A 19,772-nucleotide genomic window follows, 5' to 3' on the forward strand; every position below is an offset into this window, starting at 1 on the left:
GAACTTTATATCTTTCAAGAGATCCATCACTCTTGGTTTTGACTTTAAATATTCATCTGCATCCTATGGTTTCCTTTCTATGGTTTTCTTTCCGTTATGGAGATTTTGAAATTCCCATGTGTTAGCTTTCCTAAGAGCTCTAAGTTCGTTTTTTATAGCTTCTTTTCATTCAACATATTTTTTAGCTTCCTCAAAGTTTCTAGGTTCGAAATATGAGTGAATGGCACTAAGATAAGCTCTATATTTAGGGAAGAATGAATCGAAGGATACGAATCTAAAGAGAACTTTCCTAGTTCTTTCAGTTCTTATAGGATTTGCATCAAAAGAGGAGGTAGATTCCCCAGGTTCACTATATTGTTTAATTGCACCTCTAAAAGTGCCTTTATCTCTATGTGATTAAGTGATAGGATTATTAGATCTGCATCTTTCTTGATGATGGTTGGTAGATGGATTGGAATCATTGTTGTTTTCATCTATTTCATGATCACTAGTATCATTACATGATAATTCATCATCACTAATATCATCATTTCTAGATAATAGGTCAAATAAAAAAGAATAGTCGACATTATTTTCATGTGATTCACATCTTTTGAAACCACTATCATTTTTCAAAAAAGGTCACATTCCTTGAGAAATATAGTTTGTTATTTGAAACATCATAATATCAAAACCCTTTTTGTGTTTCAGAATATCCAAGAAATGCGCAAAAAATGGCTTTTGGTGAGAGTTTATCATTTTTGTCCGTAAGTACAAAACATTTGCATCCAAAAATTCTTAACCTATTATAGTCAGGTTCTTTTTGGTATAATTTTTCAAAAGGAGAAATTTTGTTTAGATTTTTGGATGAAAGATGATTAATAAGATAAACAGATGCAAGAGCCACCTCGGCCCAAAATCTTTTTGAAATGTTTTGAGATATGAGTAAGGTTCTAGTAGTTTTAATGATATGCCTATGCTTTCTTTCTGCCAACCCATTTTGTTGAAGGGTCTTAAGACATGATTTTTGGTGAAGAGTACCATAGCTTTCAAGGTAACTCTTAAATTCATTGGAGAGATTCACCTCCAGAGTCGGTCATAAATATTTTTAGATTCCTACTAAATTGATTTTTAATCATCATATAATATGATTTAAAACACGAAAATACTTCATATTTGTGTTTAAGGAAGTATAATCAACAATATCGAAAGTAATCATCTACAAAAATTACATAATATGCAAAACCTCCTTTTGATATAACGGGTGCCGGTCCTCAAACATTCGAATGAACAATTTCAAAAGGTTTAGTGGTAAACATAGATCTTTGTTAAAAAGGCTTGCTTCTCATTTTTTCAAAAATACAATCATTACAAGAAAACGAACTTTTACAAAGATTTTTGACAAAATGTAAATAGGATAACTTGATGATGTTTGGATGACCAAGCCTTTTGTGCCAAACATTTATATCTTTATGTTATGCAACGTTACAAAATGTAGTTTTTGGTATTTGGAGAGAGTTCACATAGTATAAATTTCTTTTCCTAGAACCTTCCGCAATCAACTTCCTAGACCGGCAATCTTGTATTAAGCATTTATCAGATGAGAATTTTATATCACATCCATGGTCCGAGAGTTGAGAGATGAAAAATAAATTTAAATTCAATTTTGGTATAATTCTAATTTTGGAAATAAAGAAATTTTGTCCTTCAAAGTTTCCAATGCCTTTAATTTCAAGAGAAGTACCATCCGCGGTTAAAACAAAAGAATGTGATGTATTTTTTGAATATTCGAAAAGAGAAGAAGCATTTGGAGACATGTGAAATGATACACCCGAGTCTAAGAGCCAAGAGGTTTTACCTGGAGAAAAAAATGTAAACATGGCGGCTTCAGAAATGGCTCACTTGAGAAGAGGTTGAAGTGCCTCCATAATTTGATTTAGAGAGAGAGAGCTTCATTTGAGGAAGTAGATGAACTTTCTTCTTTTTGTGGTTGGGATATGGTGGCCATGGCCAATAATTTCTTCCATTTGAGACATACCGGTTTGATGTACCCCAGTTCTTTGCAAAAATGACATACAATTTTTCTATAATCCCTTCTTCCGCCTTGTCCACTATTAGCTCCTTGATTTTGATTTTTAAAATGAGGAGGTTTGTAGGTTCTCAAATTATTTCCCAGCCTAGAAACGACATTCACTCTATCATTTTCTTCTTGATTTGAAGGTGTTGAAAGAACACTTGAATTGTGCTTGCTTATGCCCATAAGAGTTTCTTCTCCACTTAATTTTGTAATAACATTTTCAAGAGAGGGAGAAGTGAAAGAAGACAAGAGAGAATATCTAATTTGCTCAAATTCGGGCCTTAGCCCATTCAAAAAATTAAAGAACCGATTTTCCTCTAATTGCTTATGACAAAGGTCTATGGCTTTTCTGCTCCATTTTGGTTCGAGCATGGCAAACACATCCCAAATAGAGGAGAGTTCGGCAAAATACTCTCTAATAGTCATTTCGCCTTGAAGAAGGGTCAAAGCCCTTTTTTGAATGTAGTATTTATGGGACAAGTCCCTTGAGGTATACATTTTCCCAAGGTATTCCTATGCTTGAGATGTCTTCTTGAACTTTATAATGTTTGTGCTGATTCTAGTCTCAACAGATGAAAAAATTCATGATAGGATCTTAAAAATTTTCATTTCCCACTCCTCATATTGCTTACTATATTCTTCAAAAACTTTAGTTATCTCTTCTCCTTCAAGAATCTTAATCTCTTCTTTTTCTACCAAGGTGATTTTTTGCTCCGGTTCCGGAATTGAGCCTTGGACATAACCCCAAAGCCCTTTTCCTTTGATATGTGCTTCCATATTGCCGGACCAAACGTGATACTTTGAGCCATTAAGTTTAAAACTAAGAAAAAAGTGAGAATCTTTTTCACCCATTTGAGAAGAGAGATAAAGATACGTACCCCAATACGTTTTTAGAGCTTACTTGTTGTGGTATACTTCTCACGAAATGGATTACAAAGAGGTCTTCATGCCACTTACTAAGAAAAAATGAGTTGAAGGCACGTCTTTCAAGGCACCCGATATTGTGAAGAACCACACAATCTGCTTTCTTTAATCACCTTGCTTTGATACCATGTGAAAATGTCTATAGAGAAAATATGTGCAAAAAAGCACAATATTCTTGATATCAGAAGTGTGCAGGCACAGATATACATGCACGAAGGCATAAAAAATACTTATATGTTGGAGCCCCTCCATGACTCCTGTGAAAATGTCTATAGAGAAAATATATGCAAAAAAGCACAATATTCTTGATATGAGAAGTGTGCACAAAGGCACAAGGAGAACACTCACAAGTGCACAAAGGCACGGATACACATGCACAAAGGCATAAAAAATACTTTTTTATTGAAACACCAAAGAAAGCTTTTCTAAAAGCTTGAAACATCTAAAGGGGGATGACCCCTATATATACGATGGAGTCATGGGGGGCTCCAACGTATATGTTGTGGGCCCCCTCATGGCCAATATGAAAAGAAATAAAAGAAATAAAATAAAAGAAAACAGAAAAATTAAAAACAAATTACAAACATATTCTCAAAAGAGAATATGTGCAAAAGGACAGTTATACCCTTATCGGGTATTTATACATATTTATATATATATAGAGAGAGAGATGCATATCTACATATGCATCTCTCTCTCTCTCTCTCTCTCTCTCTCTCTCTCTATATATATATATATATATATATATATATATATAAAAGAGGCAATTACATATTACAATTTAACAGATTTATATGGTCATTTTCTTCAAAAACAAAAAAACAGCAAAAGAAAAAGTTCATCAATCAATCTCATTGGCAGGGTAGAAAATGTGGTAGCCTTTTAGAATATATGTAGCATGTAGTCTTAAGTATCACTAATGCTTAACTTGTTCACCCCTTCTATAGTTCCAAGAATATTAGGCACTATGAGAATATGAAAACCTCAGTCTTTAGACTATTGAGAAATAAATAATATTTAGAGCACATCTAATCTAACATGAAAAATTAATACGATGGGTTTAAGGCCGATAATAAGCAATAATCAATTGCACTATACTACAAGCTATGTCACATGGATACAACTGCGGATATGGGGATACAGCTTATATGAAATTTCCAATATCACTTGCATAAAAAGGGCTATGGAACGGCAGTCAATATGGAGTGCCCATGTGACATAGACTACAAGACTATGAATAGTGTTAATTGAGATTAATAATACCAACCTTTATTGAAATCAACAGTAACTAACAACAGAAAGCATTGCAATACTAATTAGACTGACAACACCTAAAAAATAAGCATCAACACAATAATTCAAAAATTCACAGCATGGCACTTAATGGGCATGACAAATGCCATTTCCCTAACTTCAATGATGATTTTTCCTGATTTTGATCCTTTATTTTGTAGTGGCTTAGTTTTTCTTCTTTTCAAAATTTCTTGGTATTTAATTTCAATTTTCAATTTGGATTTTATTACTTAATGGTGGCTAATCAAGCTTATAACTAGCAATTACATTTTTAAGATGGCATGCTTTATTGCTTTAGATTGTGAATTTTGAATATGCACAAACCAACACCCACTATTTTTATTTTTTATTTATGTGCATCATCATCAAACCTTATTGGAACTACACACACTTACCTGCCCCCATTCTACAAAACCTCTGTGTTGTGTTCCATGATAATGCCGGTCTCTATGTGGCAGGTCAAACTGCTGTAGCTGTAACAAAAAGAGAGGAAAAAGGTCTAGCTAGACATTTTCTATTAGCTAATCAACTGGATTGTGTTCATCAACAACCACGCAAACAATAGTAACATGATGGATGTTTCACCCTGCTTCCCTCCTAACCATCCATAAACATCCCTACTTGGTGCCCAACTTCTTTGTGTCCAACTCTATTCCCATGCAGTCATCCTTCTAATAAGCTCATTAGTTGCCTGGCTACAAGTTTTCACAATAGCATCTCAAATTTTCCACCATCCTGTTGATCTATAAGAATTCCATATCTTTTGTACATTCATTTGCCACCAAGACACGTTTATTCCATCCTTCGAGTTTTTCCATCATCTGTTCAGCAATATGGAAGAAAAGGAGTGTGCATCTAATAACATCATAAAAAACAACTAGACACCTTAGTTCAACTAGTCCTTCCCCTCTCAGTTGAAAAGCAAATATGTACTTATGTAGTCAAGGTCCAGTTACACTTGAATATGTGATTCATAGTATTTAAATACAAATCCATGCAACCATATCCAGAATCTTGGGAACCAATCACCAATCTCCATTCATGATCATAGAGAATCTTGGCAAAATATGTCACATAGGTGCGGGTGCGGGTGCAGATGCAGCGATTTAAAAAAACTTGGGTGAGGGGAGTATATATATATATATATATATATATATATATATATATATATATTAACAGTTTTAAGTAAACACTATGTGTATTTGTGTGCATTTATGTATTTATATATAATATAGATAAAAATGGACTTGATTAGGGTTAACTGAATCTACTTTTGGATAGAAATGGACCTCAATGTGGTTGACTTCACCTAACACAAAGGAAGCTGTGTCCAAGTGTCGCACCCACCTGGGTGCGGTGCCCTGTTAGAAGAGTCCGTGTGACATAGTTGGCAAATGAAGGAAATTTTGTAAGGTCAGGGTCTGCAATGGGATGGCACTGAAAGCTGTATGTAGGAAGATGGCAAGCTATCACCACTTGGAAACATAAATTGTTGAGTTGTTAAGAGATTTATCATATGATTTTTACAGTTGGTCTGCTACCCCTTTCTTAGGGGTATTCTTGTACTTTTTCATGAGATGTAAAGCCAATGTATTTTTTTTCTTTTAGTGAGAAAGGGAGAGATGTCTCCTGTATAGGCTTGTATCTTTCCTTTTGAGGGTAAATGAAGTCTCTAGTTTCCACTCTTCTTTGTGTGTCATCTCCACTGATGAATATGTGAAACTCTGAGTTTGTATAAAAATAAACAATACATAATTGTGCTTTTAAGTGCCCACAATGTGTTGCCACATGCTAAGTTTAAAAACACACTTGAAAACCTCTTCAGTAGTAAAAATCTCACCTAGGGGCCTATGTGACCAAGGTGTAGGCCGAGTGCCTAAGTGCTTAGGAAAGTGTCTAGGTGGGTACACCTACAATGATATATTTATATACAGCGTTAAAAACATGGATATTGTTTATATTGTGTTTTTTTAATATTAATATTTTTCAAAGTTTTTCCTTGTTTACATGGATTTTATATTTTTTCTTTAAACTGTTGTATACTATGTCACACGGACTCGGCTAAGGAGGTGCCGCACCCGAGTCGACACGCCCCGACACGGGTGCGGACTCGGGTGCGGCTTCAGACTCGGCCCGGACTCGGTCAACGAGTTCAGGCCGAGTCTGTCCACATTTTGGACTCGGTCAACTTTGACCGAGTCCAAAAATGTCCCTAAAAAACCAAATTTTTATATTTTTTATTTAAATATATATATAAAAAGAGGCACAGTGCTGTGACAGTGCTGCAGTCACAGACTGTGCACAGTCTGTGCAGTGTGCACAGTCACACACAGTGACTGTGTGACTGTGCACGTGCACAGTCTGTGACTGTGTGACTGTGCACAGACACACAGACTGTGACTGGCATTTTAAAAATAAAATAAAAGTATATATATATATATATATATTTGCCGAGTCCCCGTGTCCAAAAATTTTAAAATTGTGCCGCACCCGCACCCTTGTGACATAGGTTGTATATTTTTGGGTCTCTAGGTGACACCCAATTGCATATTAGGTGATGCCTAGCTCTAGGGGGGCAACACCTAGGCAGTGCCTACAACATTTGACAAATAAAAGAAAATTTTATATATGATCTTTTGTTTGGCATCATTTGATTGGTGATTTGATCATTAAATAGCTTGTAAACAACAATTTCACTGCTCCAAAAGTTAAACTGAAGGGATGACTGCATCCAAATATGTGTCAAAACTTTTCTAACGAGTAACGAGGATACGCAAAAAATGAAATATGCAGCAGTACAACCATCCCAAACCAACCTCACATGATTTTTTAATTATAGACTAGGTCCCTGAGCACATTTTTGACAAGAAAAGTTCTACAGTCTCCAATTTATTAGTTATTGTGTTTTCAAAAGAAAAAAACAATTGTAAATTTCTAGGTGATCAAAACTTATATTATATCAAAGACAATTTTTAAATAGATAGCTCATATTGAAAACCAGAACAGTGGTTGAATTAATACAGCATACTGCTACAAGAGGTGAATACCAGTTTAAATCAGAGCAACGTTGTGGAGTAGCAGGATTGTGACTAAAAGACTAACTTTTTTGTGCTTACACTTCCTGATAGGCTTCAGCATTAGAACTATGTAGGACTTTTATTTAAAAAAATTGCAGAATCCCTTACAGTCACAGTACATTTGGGACTGGGATTTCATAAGGAAAAAGGGGAGAGGAAAGCATATTAAACCCCAAGACACCCAAAACCTATGTCACAAAGGTGAGGGTGCGGATGCGGGTGCAGATGCGGCACTTTAAAAAGACTTGGGTGCAGGGGTGCGGGGAGGATATATATATATATATATATACAATTTTTAACAGTTTTAAGTTAACACTACGTGTATTTGTGTGCATTTATGTATTTATATATATAATATAGATAAAAATGAACTTGATTAGGGTTGGATAGAAATGGACCTCAATGTGGTTGATTTCACCTAACACAAAGGAAGTTGTGTCCAAGTGTCGCACCCGCCTGGGTGCGACGCGGGTGCGGTGCCCTGTTAAAAGAGTCTGTGTGACATAGCCCAAAACTGAATATTTCTTATATCTCTCGTCATCTTAATTTTCGGTATCTACTAGCACTAATTATTTCTTCATTGGTCCCAAGAAATCACAAATAAAAAAAGCAAAACCCAAATGCACCTAAAAGATGCTTTAGACTTTATAGGGTGGAGTTTGTGAATTAGTAAAAAGAAAAGCTCATCAATCTTAGGTGACAATATGTCAAAGTATTATATAAATATAATACATTCATCATGTACAGTGCCAACACCAAAAAGTTTTAAAGTTGTTTCACCATATGCGAATGCCTAGTAAACACATATAGTGACAGGAACTTCATATATATATATATATATATATATATATATATCTGTTGTCTACAGTTTGGTAATAGGTAATGCCCTATAGTGCCATTTTAGTCTTTTTACATCGTGTAATAGGAACTATTCATTAAAAACAGTTTTCTTCTTTTTGAGCATAGGCTCTATGGTCTTTTGACCATAGAGTCATTGGGGGCTCCCGAAGGGTCATAAATATGACTGTTGGGAGCTCCCATATGGCCTCTCTCTCTCTTGTATGTGTATAAATAGGGGTGTTGTCCCCCTTCATTCCTCAATGCTTTTGCTTCAGCATTTCATCAATAAATTATATGTTTTTTATATTTGGTTCCTCTTGTTATAGCCTTTGTTGGCTTTTGTATTGTCCCATAGTGGACTTGTGCATGTGCGCTTAGTATTGATGATCTTGTAAGCCCTTGCAGACTCGTGTTTTTTGTTTCCACATATCTCATTACACTAGGCACCATGAGAAAATGAAAATTCTATAGTAATATTGGGAATAAAAAACGTAAGAAAAGAAATTGATTTAATAAAAAACAGAAAAGAAAAACACACATTAAAGACCAATAATAGATAATTATCTAGTATAGCATGTCATATTAGAAAGGTTTATTTAGATCAACAATATTTTAAAATAACATTACAATATTAATTAAGTTAAGCACATCCCCTTAAACTCTAAAATTGACCTCAAACTTTAATTCACAAAAAACATCAAATTGCAGAATACCATGGAAATTTGACACAATTGAACATGTATTGCTTATAGGCAAGAAACCATCAAATAAAGGCAAAAAGTACAAATATCATATAAAATACAAAGATTGGTTAGTCACATATTCGCTAATCTCTATGAATCATAACTTGAATCAATAATTATTTCAAAAAATATTTTACACAAACGAATTTCTCACATAGTTGGCAAACTTGTGACTCAGGCTCGGATCGGACCCCTACTGGGTCACCGAGTCAGTGGGTTGACTCGGACGAGTAAGGACTCTATATTTTATAGTGTAAGCACATGAAATGGACATGAAAATAACTAAACTTCAAGCTAATATGCCAATAGATAAGTTGCAAAAACATATAATTATACATGATTATTAACTTTTTTCATTGAACAATATTAGATTTTTCATAACAATTGACTTTATATAAGAATTATGCATTAAAATAATAAAATACATGATAAAATATTTATTTAATGGGTTGGATCGGCAGTCCTGAATCGTGACCCAGTTGGGGTCCAATCCGGGTCAACTCGGGCGATTCAGAGTCGACTCGCCAGGTTTGCCAACTATGCTTTCTCATGCGTATGATCATGTCTACAAATTATTTTTAATAACAATAATTGGTTGCCCATGTAATGATTATTGACAACAAACACAGACACATGCCGACACTGACAAGCACAAATACATGCACTGATAAATGTTACAAGAATGGAGGGTTACTGCTACACTAAATCATACCTTGACAATTTTAAATTTTTTCTCTTTTCGGAATGGCCTGTTTTTGCATTTCTCTGTACAATAGCATTTCTTTGAGCAGCTAATAGATTGAACCCTACAAAATCATTCATCTAAGATGAGTATCTTTGTGGCTACACATTTAGAAGGCTAAAATCATATTTTGGCATTTTGCAAATATGAATTGATTCCATGAAAAATCTAGCAAACATCACATTAAAACATGAACAAAAGAATTTATTTGTCCACAGGAGATGTGGCCTACAGTAAATGACAAACATTGATTCCAAATGACATGCTTATGTGTTTTGTTCACCATCTATCCACGATATAGTAATCACAAATAATGTGAAAAACAATGTAAATCAGCCTTATAAACAGCAGCAAAACCAAACAGATCTTTACAACAGATGCAGGGACAGCTTGGAACAATAGTATAAAAGAAAGCTACACTTTCTTTCGAAAAAAAAAGAAAAAAATAGAATCCTACACTTACACTCTGATGTTAAAACTAAACCATGGATAAAAGAAGACAACTCCATACCAGAACATTCAGCTCAATGTTTTTGAAGGAAAAATGCTTAAACCAGAAAAACAGCAATAAATTGTTCCATCCCTTATAAAGAATAACGCAATCATCAGTTCATATGGAATCAAGATAAAGTAAATTAGTAATAATAAAATTTCCCCTGGCAAAACAAGCTAATGAATTCTAAAGAATAAAATACATCTAATTGGCATGAATAATAAGAAAATCATATCAATGCATAGAAGGTATGACCCTTAGAGAAGGAAAAACCAAATCTCAACAAAGAAAATCTTTAGCATTGATATTACTTCTTCCCATCATAAACAAGAAACTCATTATCAACCTGTAGACATCCACATTTTGGCCCATTTTAACCAAGAAAAGTTTGTCATATGGACCAATCCCATGTTGCCAAGTCATTCCGCAAGGCAATCAAACCAGTTTAAGTCTAAAGACTCTAAACCTAGTCTAAAAGAGCATGTTTTCACTTAGACTGCAATTTTGATCCTTAAATAGAGGTTTGCGTTTCTTGCACTTAAAATACAAATTAAATTTCAAGATCTTAGCTTTCCAACACACCAAAAATATCGAAAATCTGACACCGCAATAAAAGAACAGCTTCTGCAAGTTAAGGCTGTCAAAACAAGTTTGGAGAGAGACCCAATCCAATAGTCCAAATTCCAAAACTCCTAAAGCCTACACTAATTGGCTTCTAGAAACCCTATCCACGCCTTTAGCTCTTCTAAATAGCCTATGCTTCCTCCATATCTCTCCTAGGATGACCCAAACCAACTAGAAACCCTCTAGTGAAGGACTTAGAATCTTGATCCAGAAAAGCTTCTCTCAGGAGCTCTAGGACGCACCTAAGGTTGAAAACCTCCATCTAAACCCCATCTAAGATTTATCTACATCTCTAATATCATTTAGGAGCTGGGCTAGATCCAAATTTGACTAAGGTGGGAAGACCAAAACTTTTTCGTGTTTTACCCTCTCATTGTGAAAGGGACAGATCAAGCTCCCATTTGTAGCAGTTCCTGCATCTCTTTTCAAAAGGCGGGACTTTTGCACAATTGAGGTTAGTACTCTTTTTCTAAGAATAATTATTTCCCACATACACAACCATGTTCAACATATTTTCTCCTTGCAACCAAAGTAGACACAAGTAAATTTGAAGTTGACACTGCATTGGTGCATAGCAACTAATAACATGCACAATTTGCTAAGATAAAAAGCAGATATAACTATGACAGCACTGCAACATTTAAGATGCCCCATACGCATACAACCAACAAAATACTACAACAGCTCAACAATTATCTGCATTGGCAAAGAGACCAAGGTATTCCTTGAAGAAAGATTAATTAACATATGAAACAAAATACACAAGTGATCTTTTATAAATGATTGGGTAACCGACACACCTGCATTCACAGTCGTCTGCACATGATGAGTTAGCATCACAGCTAGTGCATCCAGTGCCAAAATATGCAGTATCACGCTTCTTCTTGATCAAGTACACATCTATTCTCAAGTTAAGGGCAGTTTATGACCTCAATGATGAAGACATCAATAGGACATCGTTAACTTATAATTCTTTTAAAGTCATACAGATGAAATTCATCTTGCCATTTGAAAATGCAGCTATCAAGTTGCATGTTGCAGACATGATATAGCAAATACACTTCAACAAATTGCTTCAAATGAGAGAGAGCGAGAGAAAGACTATGTTATAGGATACTCCGTCTTATATGTACATAAGGAGCAGGCCCTAATTCATTATTTGTCATATCATTGTGCACCATATCAATCCTAAAATCCTCCTCAACGTATGGTAGTGGTAATCGGTGGAAAACCTCCTGCATTGATGTAAGTATATCATCAAACTTCTACAGCAACCGCCAAATATAAGAACTGTATCATTGTATGCAATATTTTTAACCAAGAACAACAGGCCTTAGCAAAGGCTAAAAGAAAAAAATCAATAAACCACACACACACACACACACACACACACACACACACACACACACATATATATATATATATATATATATATCAAATCATCATAAACCAAGAGAAATAAGGGAGAGGGCTAGAGGTTGGAAGAGAAATCAAAACAATGGCATGTGGCATGGTTGCAGGCACTAATGAACTGCTGATTGAAGAGGCAAAAAGAAAATGCAGTTGTAAGCAACCACAGGAAAGTAATGGCTCAGATTCTGATGATTAAAAATGGTTGGAGGAATGTGGAGAAAAAGATAAGTTGATGATCTATGTATCATCATAATTCAAAAGATGGAGAGAGTAAAGACAAACACAAACCTCAATATCATTTGTGGGATCTTCACGTTGTACATCCATTATATAGCATTCCTGTCAGACAACCTAATCAATGGAAAATAAGAATGTAGTAATGAAAACCTAAAGATGTTTTATAAAACATGCATCAAATAAGAAGTTTTTACTAGTGAAGGATTTGCTCAATGAACCAGGTTGATTATCTTAATGATGAAACAAAAATGCAACATACACAAAAGCTGAAGCTGCAAAAATTATACTAAAACAGCTCCAAAATTGTTGGAAATGAAATGAGATCTTCAATGAAATATGGCATATGGAAACCATCTTCAATGTAAATACTCTTCAAATACAGCCTGATGCAGCTTACAACATGAGTGACACATGGGTCTCATGGGATCACCTATATCTTTAATGGCAGAGACCACAAGATGCTGCAATGTCACTCACAGGCTGTGTGAATGGGATTGCACCATCAGAATCCCATCATGTCAAAAGTACATCTGAACCATTAAACTCCAAGTCAGACCATGCATTCACATTCCATGATCATGTCCCTTTTTCTTTCCCTTTTCCCAAACATTGTGTGTTCTTCTTTTGTGTCTATAAAAAATATTAACTTGAGGTTAAAAGAATTCAAATGGAAACTGTCCATGAGATGAAATTTCTTGCTACAAACTTTTTTTTAAAAAAAGGATAAGGAGAACAACAAAGTACACAAAATGATGAGAAGGATTGATAAGCAAATAGCACTGCTGGTGAAGGAAGAGGTTGACCTTCTTTTGCAATCTCCAGTCAGAAGGATGTCTCCAACAAATAGCTCTCCCTGGTTTATTTTTTGGGAGTATTATAGCCTCTGGCCAAGGAGAACAACTAGAGTGAGCTGCCACTGCACATAGCAGACAACGCCAATACCCTTTTTGCTTGCACAGGAAGCAGGACTGTTTAGAAATCAGAGAAATACATTAGCCTTTAAAAACAAGTAACAAGTCATAATGCATTTCTATTAGGTTTCAAAGAGTTAAAAATTACATGTACACGTCATACTTTGAATTTTTACAGTCATCATGGTTTCCTGTAGGTAGCTTATTAACATCATGATTACAGGCACAAAGTACAGTATTAGCTTCAGTGCGAGCACAATGACCTTTCCCAAATCCAATCCTAAATGCATACTAGCATGCTATCACGTTAGAAATTGATGTCCCCTCATCATATCTTCTATAAATGTGATTCAAAATAATGACTACCTGAAAATTATAACCAGCTTATACTTATGCATGCTTGTGGATTATGAAGGATTTTAAACACTAAGCACCATTTTTTCGTAATTTATATGGACCCAAAGCAAGAAACGTAGCATGGGACAATGATGGCATGCAACACAGTAAAGACGCAATTGATTCAATATAAGCTCTATGAAGAAACAGCTAATCCAGCTTAACCTGATTGTTGGTTTCCCAAAACTTTCTATGTACACGTGCATTTTCCAGGATGATGAATAATTCAAGAGCCTGAACTGCCTGAAGGTCATCAAAAACCAGAACCCATCAAATTAAAGTGATACAACCAGACCACTCCAATCCATCAACATTAGTTCAAGTTTACAAGACCATGTGCCTATTCTTAGGAGGGAAACAAAGGAGAGAGAGAGAGAAAGAGAGGTAACAGATAAAAGATGAGAATGATGTCTAGAGTCTAGACCTACTAGACCAAGTGATTCTGCAGAACCAATTGAACCATGGAACTTCCATTCAACGTACAGCATTTTTAAGTAAGTTGTAAAAACCAGGTGAATATGTGACCACCTAAAAGTTCAACCTAATTCATAGCATGCATGAGACACCTGAGATGGATCTCAGGGTGAAGGAAGCTTTCCATCATATCTGGGCAGGCACATGAGAGAGATCTTCTATTTTACTTGTATGAGCAAAAGTTCAAAACTACTTTGCAGAAAGTTGAGTCATGACTCAAAAAGACTGTAAAACAAACCATAGTCATCAATAGTCATCTGATGAACATAAATTCAGCAGAAAATGCATAAACTCTAAAAGAAGTAACAAAAAATCACACGGCTCCGTGATTTTTCATCCTGCATATATGCCATACTTCATCATAGCCTAAACAATATAACAGCTACAAGACAATAAAAATGGCCAATCATGATCTCAAAGCTAGTTCAGTAGTGAAATAGTTACATGTTGTGGACACTTGAAGTATTTTGAAGCAGAAAATCCAAGTCCCCTTTTAGCACAGGTTTTGTGATAGGCTTGCCCACAACCACGAACAGAACAGAGCACAGCCATCCCAGAAGCAATAGATGTATCACATATGCGGCATTCGACCTGCGATTGGGATAACAAAACAAAGTGAAAGAAATTTAAGATCGTGTATGGCAACAATGCTCGCACACGGTAGCATTTAGTGTAACAAATGTAAAATAGGAGTAAGTTGGGTAACATAAGAAATCAAAAAGTGGAGCTCCAATGCTTATAATGGTTACATATACTGCTAAGATAGTAGCGCAGCAACAACTATAGCAAGCTTACACCATTAAACTAAGAGAATCTGACCATGAATCAGAATGCAGTTGCAACTATTTATATCTCATCAAAACAACAATTATATACATAAAACAGAAGATCTAGCACACATGTTTGTATACATGTGCAATTTTTCGCAAGCAAGCCTCTGAGAAGCTAACGTACCCTGTAACACTGCTCCCATGGGACAGTTGCGGAAGAAGGGGGAACCGTCGCCCCCTTCCTCTCCCACGAAATTGAACATGGGAGAGAAAGAGAGAGGGGAAACGGTTCCCCCCAAATTTTTTTTGAAAGAGCGTGAAAAAGGGGTAACCGACACCCCCCATGGCTATAAAAGCCATGGGGGGATCCTCCCCTTCCCCATCCGCAACGCAGAGAGAGAACGGGAGAGGAGACCATCAATGACAGGTAAGCCCTGCTCTCTTTCTCCTTTTTGTTTTAATACAGGGTCGCTGGCAACTTCACTGTTGCCGACGAGTTTTAGTGAAACAGGGACAGGGTTCTCCCTGTCCCTGCACCACAGTTTGGAAGGTGGGGTAGCAGAGGACTTTTCCTCTTCTACCGCCATAGGAAGAAGAAAGGGGGGTTGGCAACCATCAACGATCGGGATCACCAGCGATGTCCCCATTTGCAGTGGGGTAATAGGGGGCTTTTCCTCTGCTACCGCCACCGGAAGAAGAAAGGGGGGTCAACAACTGTCGACGATCAGGATCGCCAACAGTGCTACCCCCATTTGCAGTGGGGTAGCAGAGGGTTTTTCCTCTGCTACCGCCATTGGAAGAAGAAAGGGGGGTTGGTACCCGCCGACAATCAGGATCGCCAACGGTGCCACCCCCATTTGCAAAAGTTTGCAACAGTCCGACAACGAGGGGTTGCCGAAACTGTTGTGATGTTCGCTAGTAGGCTCGATCTGCATTTCTGCAGACCGAGTCAGCCATCGATCTGAATGACCTAAACTGAGTCATGTCAAGACTGATCAAGTGGGCTCAGTCTGAGCGTGCCAAACCAAGTCAAACGCAAAAACAAAAAAAAAATACGACAGACCAACTCGGGTTTGTATTGACAGACAGACCGAGTCGGATCTGGGTGGTTGATAAGAATGACTCAATCTATGGACAAACCGAGTCAGGTCTGTGACACTCTAACAGACCGACTCGGACTGGACCGACCAAGTTAGATTTGTGTATTGCAATGGACCGACACGATCTAATCGGATCGAATCAAGTCTAAATTAGTTTTTAGACCAACTCGGTTTGAGTAAATCGAGTCAGGTTCATAATTGTGGAATGACTCGGTCAGACCAAGTCATATCCGATCGGACCGACTCAATCTAGACCGAGACAAGTATGTCTAGCGTGAATGCTATGCTTATGACATACCACCACAAACATGTTTAGATCAAGCATACCAGATCCACGATCAAACTGAAATTTTGGTTAAAAACCTAAGTGATACATTTTGAAATCAGTATGGATTTGAATCCGGAATTTAGTACGAACTTGACATGGTATAAAGAAGTGATGTAGAGAAAACATAGATGTCATTTCAATTGGTCAAAAAAGTAAAAAGGTCATTTTACCCTCAAAAAGCCTAATTAGTGAACAATGCGTAACTTGGTACCCTAAAGTCGGATTCAGGTGATTTTTGTATCCTTGGATTTTACTTCTCCAGTAGGATCCATTAACAGGAGATGTGATGACAAACACTGAAAGAATGGAGTCACAGTTTGACATTAAAGCCCAAAGGTATTTTAGTAATTTTGATAAAAACAAGCCTATAAATAATGATACAAAATATTTGTTGTTTTCAGATCAAAACTTGCGAAAAGGCTAAGGTATTTCCTTAGAGTAAAAATTTAAGAGTTTTAGGTAAGTGAACATTTGCAAATTACTCATTAGTTCAATAAAATACATGTTAGCTAGTTTAGGCATCTTTCAATGTGATTCCATGTGCTTGAAGTATGCTAGTTTTATTTATTGTGAATAAAACATTGTTTGGCATGCTTAAGTATCCATGAAGTTTAATGTTCAATATGATGATGTATATTTCTTAATTCATAGCATGAATATAAATGTATCATGACATTACTAAATATAAAAAATTGATATGTAATTTTGAGAATTGAAGGTAGAGTTCAAGAGTCTCAGGGTAGGATCTATCCTGAGAATGTCATGATTATGCCTTGGGAGAGACATTGTAAGTGTCATGAATTGATAAGTCTGTAGTGGGTTGTTATCCTTAAAGTTCTGACATGTGAACGCATGTCAAAAAATAGTTAGTGGATATACAACAACAATTACGCCTTCATCCCAAAACAATTGGGGTCGGCGATATGAACCAACAAAGAAAATCATTCTGTGTCTTCCACATGAATCATTCTCCTCCAATCATTTTTATCCAATGCCATGTCATCGGTGAGGTTCAAAGCATTCATATCCTTTCCTATCATCTCCATCCAAGTCTTCCTAGGCCTACCCCGACCTCTTTTAACTAATATATTTTCCCATTTCTCCATCCTTCTAACTGGAGCATCATTAGGCCTTCGCCGAATATATCCAAACCACCGTAAACGATTCTCTCTCATCTTATTTTCAATGGGTGCAACGCCTACCTTCTTACGTATCTCCTCGTTCTGAATTTTATCTTTTATTGTATTTTCACACACCCATCTAAGCATACACATCTCAGCTACACTCATTTTTTGAATATGATGTCTCTTGGCAGCCCAACATTATTTATTATATAATGCACTGACTTTGAGATATGAATGTTGAAAGAATGTTGTATATAGGATAATCACACAGAGCGTGATAAGGAATTCTATTATGAGGCATGGTCTCGGGCATTTTGAGATGTGTACCTTGAGAATATCTCAAACATTCCTAGGTGACCCTTAGGAGTTAAAACATTGCCTACTAAATACATGTAGGATGTATCATGAACCACAAAATCTTAAGGACAGGTATAGCTCCTTGAGACACCTTTGAGGTTGGTATAGCTTTTTGAGACACCTTGGGGGTAGGTACGATTGAGCTCTTGAGCTCTCGGCTTGCAACCAACAAACAGTTGCAGCACCTGTGTCCATAGTTTGGGTCGGTTTGGGCTACGTTATTGTGAATGGTTCATATGTCTGGCTAACATCATAGACTCTGAGTTGTCTACATGGGTTACTACGTCCGAGGAGGCTATGTCTGAAATAAATGATTAGACTAAAATATGTGTTTAAGAATAATGTTAAAGATACAGAAAAATAAAGTAAAAACTCATAAATAACATGTGTGCATAATTAACAAACTAAACTAAGACTAAGAGCTTAGAGCTCACTACAATTGTAACGGTCTGTCTATTTATAAATGGAATCTTACTAGGTTATAAACGCACCCCGTCTTTTAGTTGCAACTGTAGATTCAAGAACTACTGACACCCACAGGATTTAGTAGTGAACTTCGACTTTGCCACGGTTGAAGTATGGCTCACTTTTACTTTTTTATTTATTTTGTTTATGTATTTGGATGATTATGTAATTGTAAATGGATGTATGGACCTTGAATTATTAAATAAATAAAAAATCTAACATAATTTTGAGATTTTGTTGAGATTATTAGAGTAATTCCCTCTAGGAACTAGCATCCACGAACCCGGGCTCGAGAGGCCCCGGATCAGGTCGTTAATACACTCTGGTTGCATTGTGTCAGTTTCATATTCCCTATAAGACTTCAAAAGCAAGCTTCCTCGCTTCCTCTGACAAACTGGCCAAGTCCAACCGGCTCAATAATCCCATTAAAAGTCCCAGAAAACCAGACAATCATTCATTAGATTGTACTCCAAACTTAACATGATGCACGTCCACTAAAATATACCCCGTTTATCATCCCACTCAATCACCAGTCGCAGCTAAATCCGATCAGTGACTAAAATGCCGGGAAAATAGATAAATCGTTCTAAACCACAAACCAACAGCTGTATAACCGGCTAAGAACAACAAAGATAAGCATGTATCATCGTGTTTTCAGACGAAAAAAAAAACATTCAAATCGTGCAAGAAACGCTTAAAGAACCACGAATAGGGCCGTGCATAACCACGCAATCAAAAGAAAAACAAGTGAATTACCATCCGCTGAGAGTTCACCAGGAAAGGAAGGCGGCACTCGTCGTCCGCCGCCCCGAACTCCACCTTCTTAATGACCCAGGCCCTCACGTGCTCCTCCAACGACCTCCCCGCCCTGCCAAGAGAAGGAGGGCGGCCATTCGCGGCCGCAACGCCTCCGCTCTCGAAAACCCCACCGATGGAACCCGACGATAGGGTTTCGGAGCCATCCACGCCGTTGGCAAGGGGAGCCTTCTCCGGTTGGGGAGGATCAGGGCAAGCAGGAGAAGAGGCCTGATCCTTGAGGACTGGCTCCTCGGGAGGGGCGCCGGAATGGCCGCAGAGGGAGCCGAGACCCGGCATGGCTCGGCGGGGTTAGGGTTTCGGGAGGAGCATCGGTCGTCCGGTAGTGTGGGCGGGCAAGATAAAAAGGGAGGAGGGATAGGGGGGAAATGAAACCAGGGGAAGGCGGGAAAGAGAAAAGGGGATCGGGACGCAGAATTTTTTGTCCGGGTATGGACAGTATACGCAACTAGAAAATGATAACTAAAAATATGAGAACTACTGTGTGAACCGCGATTTTCATTATTATTATTTTTTTTTATTTTTTATTAAATCTAACCGTATGGATGTCATGCTTGATTTATAAATACCATAAATGAAATTTGTTTAA

The 19,772-nt window shown here is 36.8% G+C and overlaps 1 protein-coding gene across 1 annotated transcript in view; it reads right to left on the reverse strand.

Moving 5' to 3' along the window:
- The window catches only part of LOC149834990 (histone-lysine N-methyltransferase ASHR3-like), a 33,383-nt gene extending 13,921 nt beyond the window's left edge, over positions 1-19,462 (reverse strand). The window contains exons 1-8 of the mRNA XM_090009501.1: positions 19,124-19,462; positions 14,668-14,814; positions 13,915-13,992; positions 13,246-13,410; positions 12,494-12,544; positions 11,910-12,027; positions 11,593-11,692; positions 9,646-9,739 (exon numbers count right to left, since the gene is read on the reverse strand). Of these exons, the coding sequence (XP_089865627.1) occupies positions 9,646-9,739; positions 11,593-11,692; positions 11,910-12,027; positions 12,494-12,544; positions 13,246-13,410; positions 13,915-13,992; positions 14,668-14,814; positions 19,124-19,462 (1,092 nt within the window). The remainder of the gene's footprint in view (positions 1-9,645; positions 9,740-11,592; positions 11,693-11,909; positions 12,028-12,493; positions 12,545-13,245; positions 13,411-13,914; positions 13,993-14,667; positions 14,815-19,123) is intronic.
- Between the last annotated feature and the right edge of the window lie 310 nt (positions 19,463-19,772).

This window comes from Nuphar pumila, chromosome 6 (genome assembly GCF_984573655.1).
Source record: "Nuphar pumila chromosome 6, dmNupPumi1.hap1.1, whole genome shotgun sequence".
NCBI lineage: Eukaryota > Viridiplantae > Streptophyta > Magnoliopsida > Nymphaeales > Nymphaeaceae > Nuphar > Nuphar pumila.